Genomic DNA, 20,780 nt, shown 5'->3' with positions numbered 1-20,780 from the left:
TGATAACTCAGATAACAGTTGACTAACTTTAAGCCATGTTTGAAATCAAATTCTAATAAAGGAAATTTACAGTCCACTGCAATGACATATGATATGTGGACTATAGGAAAAAATAAATATTGTTTTTGCTATTAAAGGTATAGCACAAAAGAGATGATAATACATTACACTACTAATTATATACTATTATTTTATTTTTTACAATTTTAAAGTGGGCAAACATATATTCACCATAAAAATTCAGGAAGTCTTTAAACTTACAAAGAGCTAAAACAAGTACAACTCAGAACTGCATTTTGCAATTCAAAGGTACATACATATAAATACATTCATACACAACGGGAAAAAATACAAACAGAAAACAAACCATGAAGTGCTTTAATGGTGTTCTCTCAAAAACTTACAGGTTAACCTTTCATAAAAAAAGGGTGGGGATAAAGAAAAATGTTTAGGATTACTTGAAGCAAACTACACAGATAATACTAAAATCCAGCAGATTCATATGAAGCAAGAGAAAGAAAATCTATGTTCAAAAGACACAAACTATGCAACATTCTCATTAAACAGGCAAGTATGAACAATCCAATGAAACATGCGATAAAGCAGATGATGGTCCACTGAAAAAGTTCAGTGTAGGATATACTAATCGGAAAAAAGCAAATTTAACAGCATACTAAGGAATTGGCTTTATAAAATACTGAGATAGTGGCAATTAAAAGCTGCTAAAATCTAGATATTAGACATTAATAATGATTTTAATAATTAAAAAAACCCACTTTTATGGGTAAGAAATAAAGAAAACAATACTTAATGCAGCCACTTGTGATAAGAGGTAATCTAATGAATCCCAAATGTGTTTCTCATTATCAATTCAATCCATCAACTTTAGGGCATTGCCAACTATGTTATTTATTTAGGATATAATTATACTTAAAATATAATCTTATACATAAAGCCAATTTGTTAAACGAACTATGTAACAAATTCACCAGCTGATATCCCACAAGAAACTTTCATATACATTACACTCAACATTTATTTGCAGTTAAGCATTCACATTTAAAAATAGAAGTTTCTCTAGGTTCAACAATTAATGGCAAGTATTTCAAATCTGAATGTCATGTATAGGTACTGTATTCTGAAAAGATAAAATCCTAACAAGATTTCTTATCCATCCTATACACAGATTTTTGTACTTTTCAGCAAGAAAATCTAATTCACTTTGTGAAATAAACAGTACCCATACAGCCAAACAGCCAGATAACTGCTTCATAATTAAAAGATTTCCTTCCATACCAATAAACATTATCAATTTAAATAGCATTAGAATAAAACACACTTTCTATAATCTAAAAATACCAAATAAAAATGCCTCTGAAAAGCAACTTCTTATTTGGAAAACCCTATTTTAACCTTTGTCTAGTATTTTGGAAGAACACTCATGAATTATAAATAAATTATGGGAGTTATCTTGGTATGCAAAGAAAGGAATGTGCCTGAACAAAAACAAAATTTCTGTCTTTCTGCATTGTTAGCAGCAATGAGGGAGGGTAGAAAGGAAAAGATCCAATCCACCCACAAATGTGTTCTATAGTATGGAAGGTACTCTTTAATATAAACATGCTCTCTATAAATGCAAAAGAGAAACAAGCTTCCTAATTAAAAAAAAAAAAATAAATCCCATAACATACTGCCTAAATTCCCAATTCAAAGAAAATTATATGATGACATACAAACTACATATGTCATTGTTAACCAATTTGCCATTCAATCTTTTTGACCACATTTGGACCGATTTAAAAAAAATATATTACTTCCAGCTCCCAGTTACTCTCTGAATTAATTTAAAAGCAAAATTCAGATGGTTCAATAGTTATCTTAGCTGGGATCCATTTTAGGAAGTATTAAAACACTGGAATAGGGGAGAAAGGTGTTTTTCTGGTTATGTCACTGAATATATAACCACTGAAAACTGGTTATAGAATGTAGCTAAAACAGTACATTTTATTACTGAGAATATAGCAATTAAATACAAAATAAGCTTGATTTTAAAAGCTAGCTTTGCTTTGGTTTCTCTACGCATATTTTAAAAGGCAACAAATGTTCTCTTCACTGAAACAGTTCAGTCATATGGTACCTGTATTCTCTAACAATGTCTTTGGTGTGTTGGGTCTGTTAATGATTTCTACAAGCTGGTGCAACACCATAGGAATATAAGGCTTCATCTCTATACCTAGAGATCATCCCAAAAAGAAAAAAACAAAAAAGAAAAAAATTGAATGTTAAAACATCAATGTGAAATATTTTGCTTCCCTTATTAACTCTGACATGTCATATAAACATAGAAATACAAATAAAGTTAAAGCAATTACAAAAAATATCAAGGCAGCTAAAAATTTATACTTTATTTATTTATTTACTTTGAGACAAAGTTTCGTCTGTCACCCAGGCTTGAGTGCAGTGGCACCATCTCAGCTCACTGCAACCTCCTGAATAGTTGAGATTATAGGTACCCACTACCACACCAGCTAATTTTTGTATTTTCTTTCTTTTTTGAGATGGAGCCTCGCTCTGTAACCAGGCTAGAGTGCAATGGCATGATCTCAGCTCACTGCAACCTCCACCTCTCAGGTTCAAGTGATTCTCCTGCCTCAGCCTCCCAAGTAGCTGGGACTACAAGTGTGCGCCGCCATGCCCAGCTAATTTTTGTATTTTTAGTAGAGACAGTGTTTCACCATGTTGGCCAGGATGGTCTCGATCCCTTGACCTTGTGATCCGCCCGCCTCGGCCTCCCTAAGTGCTGGGACTACAGGGATGAGCCACCGTGCCCCACCTAATTTTTGTATTTTTAGTAGAGATGGGGTTTCACCATGTCAATCAGGCTGGCCTCAAACTCCTGACCTCTGGTGATCTGCCCACCTCAGCCTCCTAAAGTACTGGGATTAGAGGTGTAAACCACTGTGCCAGGCCTTATGCTTTTAAATAGGGGAAAAAAAGCTTACCCATTTGTATGGAGATTTCTCCAATTGCCCATGTGGCATTGTTGCAGACTGAAATGAATTCTGGATTTAGGTTGGTTCCCAATATTGGCATGAAATCAGCTAGAAAAAAAAATTTAAACTATGTAACAGACTGTTGTTCAATAGCAGTATAATTGTACTTTAAAGGAAATCTAGGTGGAAAAAGAAATCCAGGCAAGAAATAAGTTTCACCAAACAACAACAACAACAACAAAATCCCTATTGCAACATCAATTTAAAAACTAGTGGAAAAAAACCTTGGCAACTGTATTTAAAAATATTTTTTAAAAGGGTTGGTAATATTTATCTTAAGAACCTGAAGAAAGCAGTATGTGGCCAATATGAAGTAGAAGAGGAAATACAAGTTCGGTTGTATTTTCCATACCACTAAAAAGAGTTGGTCAGAGTAATCTCTTGTCATCAGACTAAGAAAATTCAAATCCTAAGAGGAGAAAACATAAAAGAATGGAATTTTCTTCAAAGTCAGTATTTCATACACAAATTTTTTTAAAAAATCAATGATTTTGGCTTTTAAAGCAACTTTCACTCTTGTGCTCTAACTGTGGTCTCTGAATATCATTTTCCACTAAAAAAAGAGGACTCCCACACTACAGGCAAAGGCAGAAAACGTACAAAATAAGTGGACTATTTTGTCATAATGAAAAGACCCAGGAGCCAACTTAAGTTCTCACTGCAAGTAGTACAATAGCTTGAACATCATGAAGTCATACTGGCACTAAAAAAAAAACAAATGAAAGCTAAACTCTGAAACATAAAAGATATCTTTGGAGGATGCTAGGAATCAATTCATTATTTTGAAAATGGGTAAATGAAAAAAAGAATCAAGTATTTATCCTGCCTCCGCTATATGATTTTACCTCAGGGTAGTAATTTACTGATAGAGGAAATGTCTTTCTATATAGGTATTCTCATTATTAAGTCTCACTCTGTCACCCAGGCTGGAGTGCAGCAGTGCGATCTTGGCTCACTGCAACCTTCGCCTCCCAGTTCAAGCAATTCTCTACCTCAGCCTCCCGAGTAGCTGGGATTACAGGTGTGTGCCACCATGCCTGGCTAATTTTTGCATTTTTTAGTTGAGATGAGGGTTCACCATATTGGCCAGGCTGGTCTTGAACTCCTGACCTCGTGATCCACCATGCCAGGCTAGAATATCACAATTTTTTTAACCCCTAATAAATCAGAAGAAGTAAGCCAGGGTTTCTTCATCTCAGCAATACTGACAGTTCAGGCCAGATCATTTTTTGTTGGGGGGAAGGGAGGCTGTCTCCTGTATTATGTTTAGCAACATTCTTTGCCTCTACCCACTAGACATCAATGGCACCTCTCCAGTGTTAAACAAAATGTCTCCAGACATTGGCAAATGTTCCCTGAATGGCAAAACTGCCCTGGTTGAGAATCACTAATCTCGACAATTATCGTGATTGATAACACTTAAAATAAAAAAGGGAGGGACAACTAGACACTATGTCTTAAAAACAAAACAACGTAAATCTCATTAAAACTCAGTTTCTGTATCAAAACAATTTACAGTAAATACAAAGGACAGAGGAACATGTTAGACATCAGAAAGATGCAATCAGTAAAATCCACAGTATGGGAAACTCTTTAGAATAAAAAACATGGTTTAACAAAAAACAACTGTAAGAAGAGATAGTATGTACTGAAATATTAAGACTTCTAATGCTATGTTTGAGATTTGCTCCAAAATATCTGAGATCTGTGTCTGACCCATGACTGGACAGTTGAAACTTGATGCTAGGAGGCTTGTTACATTTTTTCTACTTTTCTATGTCTTAAAAACTTTATAATAAAAAAATTAAATCCTTTCATGTAAGTTTCAACTAAAAAACTAAATTAGATGTTAAATATGAGAATGATAAGCTTCCCAAAAGAATTCATTACACTGCTAGGCTTAAACTTGATTTTTTTTTTTTTTAAAGACTCAGTCTCACTCTTGGCCACCAGGCTGCAATGACGCGATCCCAGCTCACTGCAACCTCTGTCTCCTGGGTTCAAGCCATTCTCCTGCCTCAGCCTCCCAAGCAGCTGTGATTAAAGGTGCCTGTCACCATGCCTGGCTAATTTTTGTATTTTTATTAGAGACAGGGTTTCACCATGCTGGCCAGGCTGGTCTCGCACTCCTGACCTCAGGTGATCCGTCCACCTTGGCCTCCCAAAGTGCTGGGATTACAGGTGTGAGCCACCATACCTGGCCAACTTGATGGTTGTTAATATATCATAATTAATGTTACTATTCAAAGTTAAGAAATGGTTATCCAAAAGAATGATTACATCAGATGATAAAACATTCAATTAATATTTTAAATTAAGGTTTAAATCAAGCATTAAAATAATTGTTACCCAACATGCTGATAAAGAAAAGGGGGAAAAAAATCCCATAACTCATTTATAACCCATGAGTTTGAGAACAATTCAGGGTACAATACTCAAGAAATTCCTTATCATTGTCACAAAAGGCCAAGACAAATGTTATGCTATTGAAACAGAAACAACTCATTATTTACTTTTTTTTCTTGAGATGGAGTCTCACTCTGTTGCCCTGGCTGGACTGCAGTGGTGAGAGCTAAGCCCACTGCAACCTCCACCTCTTGTGTTCAAGCAATTCTCCTGCCTTAGCCTCCTCCTGAGTGAATGGGACTACAGGAGCACACCACCATGCCTGGCTAATTTTTGTATTTTTAGTAGAAATGGGGTTTTGCCATGTTGGCTAGGCTTGGCTAGTCTCGAACCTCAAACTCCTGATCTCAAGTGATCTGCCTGCCTTGGCCTCCCAAAGTGCTGGGATTATAGGTGTGAGCAACCATGCCTGGCCTCATTATTTAAAGTGACATTTGTTAGAAGTTTTCTGCAATATCTGAAAAAGCATGCTGGTTTATTTTATTTATTTTTTAGATGAAGTTTTGCTCTTGTTGCCCAGACTAGAGTGCAATGGCACGATCTCGGTTCACTGCAACTTCTGTCTCCCAGGTTGAAATGATTTTCCTGCCTCAGCCTCCTAAGTAGCTGGGATTCCAGGCATGTGCCACCATGCCCAGCTAACTTTGTATTTTTAGTAGAGATGGGGTTTCTTCATGCTGGTCAGGCTGGTCTCGAACTCCCGAACTCAGGTGGTCTGCCTGCCTCGGCCTCCCAAGTGCTGAAATTACAGGTGTGAGCCACTGTGCCTGGCTATGCTGGTTTATTATAGAAGAAAACCTGATTATTACTATTTCTGTGTATCTCTACCAAAAAGGAGGCTACTCAAAAAAGGATCTATGAACTAGCCTATGGTACCAATGCTTCCCTGATGATGGTCACGTCGTTTACTCTAAAGCATTATTACTAAGCTTTCCTCTAGTCACAGAAGTGCCTAAAAAGCTAAAATGATGGCAAGCTCCAGGAAATATCAGGGGTTCCCTCTATCTTGTCTGTTTCAATCAGAACAGCTTTACTTTAACCAATAAAGTGTACATTTGTAACTGCTGGGATTCCATGCAATTTCAGTTTAATAATAAAAAACAACGATGATGTAAAAATAACTTTAAAAAAATCACATTCATAGCAATAGAAAATATTCATACCTATACAAGGCTTAACATGCGGAAAGCAAGCTTTTGTGAGGTCACCTAACAGGGCAAAAGAACTCTGTCGAACTTCTGGCATTTTATCCTACAAGAAATAAGAAGAAATTAACCCCAATGTGACACAGAGAAACAGGTTTCAATTCATTTTCATCTTCCAAGTCTCACCTGCATGCACTGATACATTAGTGTTAGGATGTTACTTCGGGCTACCAGCTGTTCAATGTTGCCTCCAAGTCCCTCAGCCAGGCCACTCAGTAAATCAAGAGCCACTATCATAAAATCTTTATCTGGAGCTTCATATTGATCTGGGTGAGCATTGTTTAGCTGAAATTAGATGCAATATTTTTTGAGAGTTTGTTTTTCATCAACTACTGAAAAAGTTTGTACACATTATGCCTATCTTTAGAAAAACGTCCACAGCATCAAGAAGGGAAAGACATTTTAAAAAAATTACCATGGCTTGTGCAAGAGTCTTCTGTACTAGGTTTACACAACGCTGATACACAGGTTCACAGTATGGAAGGAAGCCAGACTGCAGTGCTGTGGCAACTGAAGATAGGCACTAGAAAGAATAAAGTACACATGCTAAATTTTCTAGGTATGCTGAAGATTATGATGAATGCTGGAAACTGTGCTTAACAGGATCCTGGTCATTTAGGAGCCTACTCTACTAGTTTCTACAATAGCATTTTTTTTTTTCTTTCCAAACCTCTTTTTGGAAGTCATTCTTTGTTGTTAGTTTGCCAGCCAATCAGGTCAGGTTTACTCAGAAGAAAAGTTTTTACAAGAAACATTATCCTTCAAGGACGGATTGATTATTATGTGTTTATATATTTTCCTCAAATTTAAGAGGCTCATTTCATGCTCCCATCATGGTCAATGCTGTGGATGGACTTTACTGGGCATATTCTGAGACTCTGCTGGAAAGCAATATATATATACAGTTGGCTCTCTGTATCTATGGATTCAACCAATCCTGAATCAAAAGTATTTAGAATTAAAAAACGATTTAAAGTATACTGGGAGGAGGTGCATAGGTCATATGCAAATACTATACCATTTTACATAAGGAACTTTAGCATCGCTGCATTTTGGTATTCACAGGGAGTCCTGGAAACAGTCCCCTGCAGACACTAAGGGACAACTGTATACAAAAAATGAACCATATGATTCTTCTTATTTTGTTGGGCCTAGAAATAGTTGTTGCTTATGGTCACAGAATTTAATTTCTCAGGCTAAGGACAATCCATGGCAGAAGCTGGTGACTCTTGAAATAATGGGGAACAAGAATGAAAACGACTGAATTGGCTCTATTAATGTCAATTCAACTAAGTTTAAGTGACAACATTTCACAGTATGTTATAAAATTTTGCAACGGGAGGGGTGTTAAAGAAACGTTAAGTACACATGGAATCATTTTCAAATTGGAAAATTGTAAATAAAGTACCTCCTTACTGGCACCAAATCCCAATACTACTTCCCATATACGTATGAGTAAAAATATATATATACCCTAGTGTATATGTCTCCTGGTATAGAGAGTAGATAACATAAGAGAATTTAAAACTGTAATTTATTACCAATTAAGTAGAACAGGTTAGAGAATAACATGTATAATTTCCTTCATCTACTTTAGAACATAAATTTATCAACACTTTTCTTATCACACATACCCATTTTGGATTTGAACATGTGTTTTGGTAACAGATTAAATATTACCAGTCCTGCATACCTCAAGTAAAGGGAAGAGATCTTTATCTTCATCCTTTAACATGTTCCATTTCTGGATCAGTGGAGGCATTAGCATCTGAATGTATTCCTATTTACAATGATGAAAAACATATGAAGTTCTACTATCATATGTAAACAAGACCATTTTGAGTCTTTGAAAATTAAAATCCATTTTGAGCAATTGTGTAAAATCATTACAAAAGGCATTTTAAGAGTCATTCTCCACTCTACATAGTCCCTTTTAAAACTTTCCTTTCTTTTATCTACCTTTATATTTACACGACCATGTTCTAGTTTTAGATCTAGAACTAGTGATCCAGTGATCTTTCAGCCTTTCTGAAAGAAAATGTCTATCAATAAATACACAACTAATCAAAATGTATTACTTCTGAAATCACAATCAATGAAGATCTAAGCTTTTCTCTTTAATTACAGAGTATTTTTAGTTCTGGGGCTGGGCATGGTGGCTCACACCTGTAATTCTAGCACTTTGGTAGGCTGAAGCAGGCAGATCACTTGACCCCAGGAGTTTGAGGCCAGCTTGCGCAACATGGCAAAACCCTATCTCTACAAAAAAACTGGCCAGTAATGGTGGTAGATTGAGCCCAGGAGGTGGAGGTTGCAATGAGCTGTGATCATGCCACCGCACTCTAGCCTAGGTGACAGAGTGAGACTTTGTCTCAAAAAAAATAAAATAAAATAAAAAAATTCTTTTTAGTCATGGAGCTTTAACAAGTAATATGGCTATTACTATATAGTACATTTTAAAATCAACAGGTAAACTTATATAGATGCATTTGTAGGAAAACAGACTTATAATCATTTAAGTGTCAAACTAAAGAATGATCCATAAAATGAAGTAAATAAACATCATGTAAACAGGGGCACAGATTCTAAAGACATTCAGAAAACAAGCCCCCACAAAACCAAACCAAACAACCAACAGCAAAGCAAACCTATAAACTGTCCCATACCAAATTTTAAGTGTAACTTAAAAATAAAACAATTTCTTAAGACTTCTGATATAGTAATCATATAGAGTAAGTCTTATTCAGCAGGGTATGTGGAGCTATATTAAAATTCCAATACCACTTAAATCCTTAGACAAATCCAACCTCCTCTTAACACTACTGGAAACAAGGCACTTTTGCACTATTATTTAGCATTTTAAAACCTATTACCCCAATTTCTAATTGTTTTATACAGTGTACTCCCCATATCTGCTGAGAAAACAAAGGTGTCTAGATATGGTGGATACAAAAACACTAGGAATTAAGTCAAAGTAGACATCCAGAGTATAAAAACTTTTTAACCCTTTGCTTTAGTCATTCTAAAAAGTATCAGAGCATTCATGTGAAATGCTGCTGTAGTTTCCACACCAAGTATATACTTAAAAGAATACCATTTGAAAGGGGATGTACTTGCTGCCTTTGTAAGATCTATACTCTTAAAAGTAGCAGAGACTATTCACACCTTCTAAAACACTTTAATTTCCAAATACATGCTAACCTATTGATTGTAGCTATCTTACATATTATTTTCCAAAATGGTTCTTAACAGATACTTACTGGTTTGTTTAAATGATGTCCTACTGAATCTGCTAATGTTCCTATGGCATCATAAAGAATGAGCAGGTTCTTATGTTGGTATTTACTAAATGCAAAGACCAGGGTATCAAGTATATAAGCAAGGTAAGGAACAAGTTCTGTACAAGCCTCTTCTTCTAGGGTAGCAAAGGCACTGTTAATAAAAGAAAAAAATACTTATTGACTGCAAGAGAGATCTCTTTAATTTCTAAAATGTTGATGTTCTATTTTGCCCAATCAGAAAACTCCTAAAATGGTCTAAGCCATCTGTTAATGAAAGCCCTGGTAATCAGCACTGTGAATTATTTACCCTTTTCCTCTGTAGCACTTACCATAAATAATAATTATATAGTTGTTCTGTATTTCCTACTAGCCTGTAAGTCAAGATGGCAGGGACTGTAAACTCAGCATTTAGTATATGCTTAACAATTAATAGCTTAAAAAAACCAGGTACTGAATGAATAAACTACAGGATCCCAAACATAATCTATATCCTCCCTCTTCTAAAAATATTTAGTGCTGTATTAATGACCATAGCCCCCCTATTCAACTTTGTCTCATTTTACTAAGAATATCTTCCAAATATGACTGCTTCAGATGGATCAAGGTCAAACTCAAATTTACTTTCTCTGCTGGGCACAGTGGCTCATGCTTGTAATCCCAGCACTTTGGGAGGCTGAGGTGGGTGGATCACTTAAGGTCAGGAGTTCGAGACCAGCCTGGCCAACATGGCGAAACCTCATCTCTACTAAAAATACAAAAATTTGCTGGGCACGATGACACACACGTCTGTATTCCCAGCTACTCAGGAGGTAGAGGCAGGAGAATCACTTGAACCCGGGAGGTGGAGGCTGCAGTAAGCCAAGATCGTACTACTGCACTCCAGCCTGGACGACAGTGAGACTCAATCCGAAAAAAATAGAATTTTACTTTCCTTTGTTCGACAGTTATTTCTTCCTTCTACCCAAGGTCAATGGTAAAAGCAAATCTACTCGAAAAAGTAAGAGCTATAAACATAAGCAGAAGGCATTTTTTTTTAAAACATAAAGGTTTGCTCCAGGAAACTGGAAGATTTATAGTGATAAAAGCAACTGCTGCTTTGATCTAAAGAGACAGCTTCCAAACCAACCAAGAGAATGGCTGCTGGAGCAGAACTACTAAGCACCCAAGAGCTGTAACTGGTAAGTGACTGACCGCAGGTCCATGTGGGACTTTCTGTGGAGTTAGGGTGCTTGACCTGTAGTCTAAGGATGTCAATTTGCTCAAACTTAATTATTCCTTCAAGATAGGAGCCCTGTCATCACTACTTCAGATGTCTGAGGAAATTAGGGTGTAAAATAATTCTGTTATAATAACTACTAAAAAAAATGAGCCAAGGAATAAACAGCAAAGTTTGATGTATAGTGTCACATTTAGATCTATAAAATCATCAGGTAAAAGCCACATATGACAAAATTATTCCGGCCAAACAAAATTTATAAAATATGCTAATATGCAAACCCAAAAGCTATAGATCCTGCAAAAAACTCCAAGAAGAAGAAAACTAAGCTTTCTGATACAACTGGAAAATTTTCAATTATGAAATACTTCGTTAAAGGTTTAACACCAACACTATCACAACGGTGAAAATTAGTTTTTCACTTCCACAAAGAACACTGTGTTATGAATCTGTCCCACCTGCAGGCAGCTTCTTGTACTCTCTTGTTGCTATGCAGGATGCGCTTTAGCAATTCTGTCATTAATGGCTTCAGATATGTGTCTGGTGGCTGGCTGACTACCCAGTGTGCATAGCGGCTAAGAGTCCAGCATGTTATGGAACGCACAAGAGCCTTTTTATCAGAGAGGCACTGAATGAGGTGAGGAATAAGCTCAGGCAAGTATGGAATCATGCCCTGCATGCAACCTAGAAATTAAAAAAAAAATCTTTCAAAATGCTAAATTTTGGTTAACATTATTTTGGTTGATTATGAAAATAAAACATGCATCTATGAAAAAATTCAGAATATTTCTACTGCTATAAACACAATGTAATAAGCATCTTATAGTAGGGTTAGGATCTAATTTTACCTCTGCTGTACAAATTATGGCTTTCAGAAATGTCTATGAAGTGTTTCAATTTCTTTTAATAGATGTTTACTGCCAGGACAGAATCAATAATAACCTTTATAGAGAGAGAATGATGACAGTCTTGCCTTATCGTGTTTCCTATAACTACCTAAGGAATCAAGAATTTTTTTTTTTAAAGCAATGGGGATGCTTCAGACATCAGACCTTTCCATTCTGTTCCCTTTTTAAAAATTTTTTTTATTGAGACGGAGTCTTGCTCAGTCACCCAGGCTGGATTGCAATGGCACGATCTGGCTCACAGCAACCTCCGCCACCTGGGTTCAACTGATTCTCTTGCCTCAGCCTCCTGAGTAGCTGGGATTACAGGTGTGTGCTACCACGCCCAGCTAATTTTTGTATTTTTAGTAAAGCTGTGGTTTCACCATGTTGGTCAGGCTGGTCTTGAACTCCTGACCTCAGGTGATCCATTCATCTCCGGCCTCTGTTCCCTTTACTGTATGTCCTCTTTTCTCTTTATTATAACAAAAACATTTTGCAAAATATCTGGCTGGGGTTAGAAGCCAACCCATGGCTGTTTAATACTAGTTAACTGGTTCAAAATAGAAATTCCTTAAAGTAGCCTAGCCTTATTAGTACCTAATAGTAGTAAGAAGCCAACTTATATAATTCAAACTGGACTTAGGCTCACCTTCAGCAATTGCTCCTAAAACCAAGATGCCCGATTCTTTAACAACCCACTCATGATGAAAAAGTAATTCTTTCAAAAGGGGCAAAATATGTGGCAGCAGTTCATCACGATACACATTTGCAAGAACATCTAGGGCGGCAGCAGAACATTTTCCTAAGGAAATATTTAATTCAAAAACATTACATTAACTTCTTATTCAATTAAATAGGAGATAGTCTGTCACATTAAAACATTTTCTATTAAGATGAATACTTTTTATGACAAAGAACTTACTTGGCAAATTAATTGTGAAGACATTGTATTCTGTACATGACTGTCATACTAGAATTCTGTCTACACAGAAAAACTAAAATACTGTTCCACTCAATTCAATGCTTCTAATAGGATGCCCACTCAGTATGATACAATCATGTTACAATCATGCAGCAAAACAAACATTATTAATTCTACTTAACATTTACAGCAATAGATCATCTAGAATTAAATACACAATTACTTAGCTGGAATTTAGACACAAAAATTGCAACAAAAGTCACCGGCACATGAAGAGTAACAAATTCTAAAAAGATTAACTATGGAACTATAAATCAACTCAGATTTTATTAACATAATAATTCAGACAAGAACAGCAAAAATGAAAAGAACAACAAAATATCATTTCTGTTATGGGTAGGAATGTGTTCCTGAAAGTTCATGTACTGGAAACCTAATCCCCAAAGCAACAAACATGGGAGGTGAGGCCTAATAAGAGATGATTACATGGTAGAACCACACAACTAAATAGTACACTGACATGCAACAGAAGGAAATCTAAATCTGTATGTACAGATGAAGAATGAGGCATACGATATACAGAAAGAAAGCAGAAGAGTACATATTATCTGATTTCACTTTTAGAAATTGGCTTCTCCTCTAAAAAAGATCTATGTATGTTTATCCAACCATGCACAGAAAAGCTTTTGGAAGGATATAAAGAATGGGATGTGAAGACGAAGTGTTCACCCATCCACATATATCACTTTTGTAGAGTTATCTGTGTAATGACCTTAAGCCATCCTGTTTCCCCAATCTGAAAGTAGGGATACAGTGGGAGGTAATTTGTAACAGAAGTGAACACCATGGGTTGTCTTAACGAGTGAGACCTGGGTTCCAATACTAAATGTGCTGTCAGTACTAGCTATGCCAACCTTGGGTAAATTTCTCTTTCTGCAGTTTTCTTGCTTACTCAAGGTTGTTGGAAATCTTAAATATAAATACGACTTTATTCTTACCTTTGATTAAATAAGACTTTGATATGCATACAAAGTCCTTGGCCTAGTGCCTGGCACATGAGGCACTCTAAAATAGAATGTCAGTTATAGGAAACTGAAGAGGCAACAGAGGAACTACATTATATAAACCAATGAATGACACAGCTCAGACTGTTAATGTCTGTCCTTAATAGCTTTAATCACAGTTATTAAAAACACTTTGAACTAGAGTAGTGGCTCTAAACTGGGGTGATTTTGTTCCCCCAGGGAATTATCTATCAATGCCTGAAGGCCTCGCTGGTTGTCCCAATTGTGTTTTGTGCTGCTGGCATCTTTGGGCAGAGGTCAGGGATGCTGCTCAACAACCTACATGTGCAGGACAGCCCCCACAACAAAGAATTATGTGTATGACGTGGCATTCGTATGTAGAAAACAAAATGGATTATGTGGCCAAAAATGCCAACAGTCTCAAGGTTGAGACACCCTGAACCAGAGCAGTAGAGATTTAAAAATCAGCAAGCAAGCAAAATCAGAACACAGGTGTTTAGGTTCATCCCCAATTAGGAAGTGTGGGCTGGAATGCTAGCTCCACAGGCGATGTGATCTGCAGCTAAGATTGGAAATTAACATATTTTAAAAAGCATATTTCATGTTTTGAATATAACAAAGCAACTTATTTTAGAATTACCTATGATAGCCAATTCTAATGCAAATTACTACACAAAAAATACTCATGTTAGAAAAACCAAAAAAGCTTATGGCAATGTTCTTACAGTATTAAAACATAAACAACCTTTTGAGAAATGATAGTTTAAGAATATAATGATAAAATAAGAGCAGGCTCACCAGGAAAATGCAAACCAAAACCTCAAAATATCACTTCACATCCACTAGAATGACTATAATAATAAAGAGATATAAGGCAAGTGTGCATGTGAAGAAACTGGCACCCTTCAGACAATGCTACTAGGAGAGCAGAATGGTGCGGCCACTTTGGAAAACATCCTGGTAATTTCTCAAAAGGTCATTTCTCAAAAGGTTAAACATACAGTATGACCCCAGCAATCCTTCTCCTCAATGTTTACCCAAGAGGACTGGAAACATGTTGGGCCAGACATGGTGGCTCATGCTTATAATCTTAGCACGGCCAAGGTGGGTGGATCGCTTGAGCCCAACAGTTCAAGACCAGCCTGGGCAACATGTCGTAACTGTCCCTACAAAAAAAAAATAATAAAATAAATAGAAAACAAAAAATCAGCCAGGTGTACTGGTGCACACCTGTAATCCCAGCTACTTGGGAGGCTGAGGTGGGAGGATCACCAGAGCCTGGGGAGATCAAGGCTACAGTGGGCCATGACTGTGCCACCGCACAATTGTGCTAGCCTGGGTAAGAGACCTGTCTCAAAAAAAAAAAAAAGAAAACATACATCTACACTCAAAATTGTACGTATTTATAACATCACTACTCAACAGCTACAAAAAGAGAAACACAAATGTCCACCAACCAATGAATGTATAAATGTATTACTACAATGAAATATTATTTAACAATACAAGTGAATGAAGTATTAATACATGCTACAATATGAACCGTGAAAACTTTATGTTAAGTCAAAGAAGATGGTCACAAAGGACAATGCATTGTATGACTCCATTTATATGAAATGTCTAGAATAGGCAAACCCAGACACAGAAAATAGACTAGCAGTTGCCCAGAGCTAGTAAACAATGGGGAGTGACTGCTAATAGGTATAGGTGATGAAAATATATTCTACAACTGATTGTGGTAATGATTAAACAACTCTCTGAATATATTAAAAACCAATGAATTGTATACTTTAATGGGCAAATTGTAAAGCAGATGAATTATATCCCAATAAAATAGTTACCAAAGTAGGCAACTGTGCTTTTCCCTTTCTAACTTACTTAGATTCCAGTCAGAAATTGTGTCATCATCATCAATTTCATCATCATCATCATCTTCCTCTTCAATTCCATCTTCATCATGCTGTTGAGCTACTGTCCTTGATCGGTGAAAACGTGGCCGTATATCCTGTTCACTATCAGGAATCGTTTCATCTTCTTCAACATCACCCTGTTTTTGTTTTTTTGTTTTAAAAGGAAAATTTTGGTGGCTTTCATTAGATGTTAATAATATATACACAAGTAAGAGAAACAGAATATACAGAGAAGTGGTCATGCACAGGATTTTTAAGTATACTTCCAGAGTGATTAAGAACCACTCCCAGGTACAGAACATATTCCTTGCAGAGGGGTGAATATACTGGCATAACACATCTGCTGGGGTTATATGGCCCTTTCAGCCAACTAGATGGCCTCATTGGCTGGTACAATCTAAGTATACCTGAATCAAATTCAGAGAAGCATATATAAGAAAATTTTAAAAGTAACTCCAGGTAATTAAGGGGAAATTAATGATAACCCTACCAATGTCACCATCTAGTGCCAAATTAAGCAAGAATTTATCATTACTCAAGCTTACTGCTTCTATCTTTATACTTCTGTAGCCTATTATGGGTAATAGGAAGTCCATTTACAGGAGATCTATTCTCAATGAATGTTTTATTGGCCAAATTCAAAGATGTACTAAGTCAATATAAAAAAATCATGTTCGCTATTCATCAAAAAAAGCTTCCTTACCTTAAGTAGGATAATATCTATATCTGAGTATTTCATGCCATTCACTAACACAGGAATCAACCTATGAAGAAAGAGATTAATGAAACAAAGACCTAAAGATCTCAACAGAATAATTAGTAAGACTTAACCTTATGTGTACTAATAAAACCAGTGAGATAATCACTGGTAATATTGTCTTTGAACCTATTCAGTGATGTATGTCTGCTCTCATTAACTGAAGAAATGCTGAGGAAAGGAAGCAGTGAAATATAAAATCCCCTGGATAGGTTTAAGAAGTGTTGGCCAGCCAAACTTTTATGCTCAAAGTCCTTCCAAATTCTAAAACAGAATGATTAGTAGTAATTAAACATTATAGCTAGCATAATTCACTAGGTAAGACTTACACAGAACTATAATTTGAAAGCTACAGGCATTCTGCAGGAGAACCGGGTGTATCTGGATCACCACGAGTTAATCAGTGATGATCTTTGTCAATAATTTCAGGGAAATGGTGAGAACAGACATCAGACTATAATATAATGAAGAGTTAACAAGATGTGGGTTACAGAAGTGAAGACAGTAAGTCCCACTTGCTTTAGTTTTTTGAATACAGAAAAAACTGTTTAAAAGTTATGGAAAATAAGGCAACAGAGAGAATTTAAGAGTAAATATTTATCTGGTACGGTGAGGTCTCTGGGGATAAAAAAAAAATATATATATATATATACTCTACAGACTTTAAATAGAAAATTGGTTAGGAGAGGACAACTCATATGAAAATATTATCTGTGGGCCCCGCGCAATGGCTCATGCCTGTAATCCTAGCACTTTGGGAGGCAGGGGTGGGCGCATCACGAGGTCAAGAGATGAATACCGTCCTGGACAACATGGTGAAACCCTGTCTCTACTAAAAACACAAAATTTGGCTGGGTGTGGTGGTGCCTGCCTACAGTTCCAGCTAATTCAGGAGAATCCCTTGAACCCAGGAGGTGGAGGGTGCAGTGAGCCAAGATTGCACCACTGCACTCCTGCCTGGCGACAGAGTGAGAACTCAGTCTCTCAAAAAGAAAGAAAAGAAAAGAAAAGATTATCTGAAAGTTTTGGGGCAAGATAAAGGGTCACCTGCTTTCTTTATAACTGCTCAAAGTGAATTAAGAGAACATCAAAAGAGTGATAAAGGTTTGAAACAGTTGCTCCTGGTGAATAAAAGATAAAAGCTGATCTGGAATGTCAATTAGCAGATCATGAAGGGTCCACTTGTGGTTGAAGACCACAGATTGCTATAGCCAACATTCCCCCAGGGGAGTGTAACCTTCCCCAAAGGAAAATTTTTGGTGGCTTGGTTTAAGAAGAGTTCAGAGTTCAATTAGTCTAGAGCAGGGCAGATAGACATTTTGGGTTAGTATAGTTTATTTGTGGCTCGGATGTTTGTCAGATAAAGAGAGAAAAAGAATCAGATTAGGCCCAGTGCCTAATCACAAGGTAAGGAGTTCAAGACCAGCTTGGCCAACATAATGAAACCCTGTCTCTACTAAAAACAAAAATTAGCTGGGCATAGTGGCATATGCCTGCAGTCCCAGCTACTCGGGAGGCTGAGGCAGGAGAATCGCTTGAACCCAGAAGGCAGAGACTGTGGTGAGCTGAGATCTCACCACTGCACTCCCTGGGAAACAGAGCAGATTCCGTCTCAAAAGGAAAGAATCACTTTAAACACAAAGAGGTCAAGGGCTTTGGCATGGGGTGGCAGATAGGCCTAGTAAGGTTTGCAGGAAATAAAGGACTGGCTGGTAAAGCTGGGCAAATAAGAAAAAAGGAAGTCAGACAGTAAGATAGGGAAATTAACTGTGACCATGTGGCAATCTGGCTTGTGCCTGACGAAGTCTAATCATGTTAGACAATTTATTATTTTTGAACAGGTTTTATTGTGAAAATTTCTCCTGAAGCCCCTATGTAGCCATTAAAGACAAGAGTTGTTGTTGTTGTTTTTTTTTTTCCTTTTCGTTTGGAGACAAGAGTTTTGCTCTGTCACCCAGGCTGGACTGCAGTGGCACGATCGTGGCTCACCACAATCTCTGCCACCTGGGTTCAAGTCATTCTCCTGCCTCAGCCTCCCGAGTAGCTGGGACTACAGGCATGCGCCACCATGCCCAGCTAATGTTTTGTATTTTTAGTAGAGACGGGGTTTCACTATGTTGGCCTGGCTAATCTTGAACTCCCGACCTCAGGTGATCCATCCACCTCAGCCTCCCAAAGTGCTGGGATTACAGGTGTGAGCCACTGTGCCTAACCAAAAATGAGTTTTTAAATGCAATATCACATAAAGTTAATAATACAGACAATAAACATTTACTGAAGACTTAAATATGGGCTGGGCATTGGGTTGTTTTACATGAATCATCCACACAACAGCCTTATCAGACATTAATGTACAAGAATAAAGGTGGAGAAAGCCAAAACACTTTTGAAAAAACAAGAGAAATCAAGAGCTACTATACCAGATCACAAAATACATTAATGTTCAATAATAAAAATAGCACTAGTTAAAAAAAATTGTTACATTGGTGCATTTTTTTTTTTTTCTGAGACAGGGTCTCACTCTTCAGCGGCCTCCACCTCCCAGGTTCAAGCCACTCTCCTACCTCAGCCACCTAAGTAGCTGGGATTAAAGGCATGTGCCACCACGCCCAGCTAATTTTTATATTTTTAGTAGACATGGGGTTTCACAGGTTGCCCAGGATGGTCTTGAACTCCTGAGCTCAGGCAATCTGCCTGCCTTGGACTCCTAAAGTCCTGGGGTTACAGGCACGAGTCACTGCGCCAGCCAACAATGATGCTTTCTAAATGAGTGTGTATTTATGAGTGATCTTGTAACACATACAATTTTAATTTCTATGGAAACACTTTTTGCTCATATTATACTAAGCAAGTCTGGTTAACAAGTAGGAAAAACAAGTTATTTTGTTGTGCTTTTTAATCTCAGCATCAGATTGATGTTGATATTCTGCTATCCTGTTAACACACTATCTAAAAAATAAAAACAGCTGTGTTTTATAGATAAAAATGGCTCCCATTGGGTGCAGTGGCTCATGCCTATAATCTCGATGCTTTGAAGGCCAAGCAGTGAGAACTGCTTGAGGCCAGAGGATCAAGACCAGCCTGGGCAATACAGTGAAACTTCGTCTAACAGTAGTAGGGAAGACGTAAGTCAAGCTCAGTCATGACTGGCTTGAGTTGTTTAATGTTGGCACTAATTAGCACAGCAAAATGGGTGTTGCTAATCTTTTAATTTCCTGCTTATTTTAGGAATATTTGAATTATATTAGTGCAGTGATGGAGTTAGAGTACCCAGGTATAATTCTGTATTTTCACTATTATCTCTAATGTTATACCATAGGTGTTCATTAATAAAATCTCTAAAATGAAGCACCTGCTGCTGAAATTTGGGGGCAAACAGCTGGAGCCTCCTGGGAATAGGACTTCTAAAAGGAAATATGTCTGGAACGCTGTGGTTCAAGGCCATTTCTGCTGGCTAAAGGCAGGGTCTCCAAAACCAAAGGAAGCACATAGCTCTTCTTAAAATTGAAGATGTTTATGCATGAGATGAAACAGAATTCTCTGTGGGAAAGAGATGTGCTTATGTATATAAAACAAAGAACAATACAGAGACTCCTGGAGGCAAACCAAACAAAACCAGAGTAATGTGGGCCCATGTAAACAGTGGCATGGTTCGTGCCAAATTTCAAAGTAATCTTCCTGCTGAGGCCACTGGACACAAAGTCGGAATGATTGTGTACCCCTAAGATTTAAACTAATAAAAAAATCAATAAATAAAAGTGGATTTGTGCTCTTGAAGAAAAAAAAAAAACTCTACAGTTTTTATAAAAATTAGTATCTATGGCTTTTAGAATTATATGACCCCACAGAAACCCAAATGTATCATTAAAGTGGTATTACAAAGTAAAGAGAAAAGAAAGAATAACCAATAGATTTCCTAAAGAGAAAAAAATCTGGTCAGTGTATTTGGAGGGTAAGGTTAAGCAAGATATGACAAATGTTGCTCAAATTTTTAATTTAATTAAGATTAAAATTACCCTCAAAATAAACTGACTGGAATAGTTGCTTTTTTGATGGGGGGAAAAAAAACTCAGTTGACTATATGAAAACACGAACATTCAAGTACCATAAACATCTGG

At 36.9% G+C, this 20,780-nt stretch overlaps 1 protein-coding gene across 6 annotated transcripts in view; it reads right to left on the bottom strand.

Annotated features, from left to right (window-relative positions):
* TNPO1 (transportin 1) overlaps positions 1-20,780 on the bottom strand; it is a 99,775-nt gene that overhangs the window by 14,922 nt on the left and 64,073 nt on the right. For 5 of the 6 annotated variants that reach the window (XR_005200088.1, XM_017527614.2, XM_037738163.1 and 2 more), the window contains 11 exons: positions 16,609-16,669; positions 15,874-16,042; positions 12,698-12,850; positions 11,620-11,845; positions 9,925-10,096; positions 8,358-8,444; positions 7,080-7,187; positions 6,791-6,949; positions 6,623-6,710; positions 3,003-3,101; positions 2,138-2,233 (listed from right to left, as the gene is read on the bottom strand). Coding sequence is in view for 5 of the 6 variants with exons in the window: in XM_017527614.2 (XP_017383103.1) it covers positions 2,138-2,233; positions 3,003-3,101; positions 6,623-6,710; positions 6,791-6,949; positions 7,080-7,187; positions 8,358-8,444; positions 9,925-10,096; positions 11,620-11,845; positions 12,698-12,850; positions 15,874-16,042; positions 16,609-16,669 (1,418 nt within the window). In the remaining variant the exon portion in view is untranslated. The remainder of the gene's footprint in view (positions 1-2,137; positions 2,234-3,002; positions 3,102-6,622; positions 6,711-6,790; positions 6,950-7,079; positions 7,188-8,357; positions 8,445-9,924; positions 10,097-11,619; positions 11,846-12,697; positions 12,851-15,873; positions 16,043-16,608; positions 16,670-20,780) is intronic. The other variant, XM_017527616.2, reaches the window with a different exon arrangement.

Source organism: Cebus imitator, unplaced genomic scaffold (assembly GCF_001604975.1).
Source record: "Cebus imitator isolate Cc_AM_T3 unplaced genomic scaffold, Cebus_imitator-1.0 Scaffold50, whole genome shotgun sequence".
NCBI classification, from domain to species: Eukaryota; Metazoa; Chordata; class Mammalia; order Primates; family Cebidae; genus Cebus; species Cebus imitator.
The sequence above is the reverse complement of the archived record's forward strand: the minus strand, read 5'-3'. Positions and strand labels throughout refer to the sequence as shown.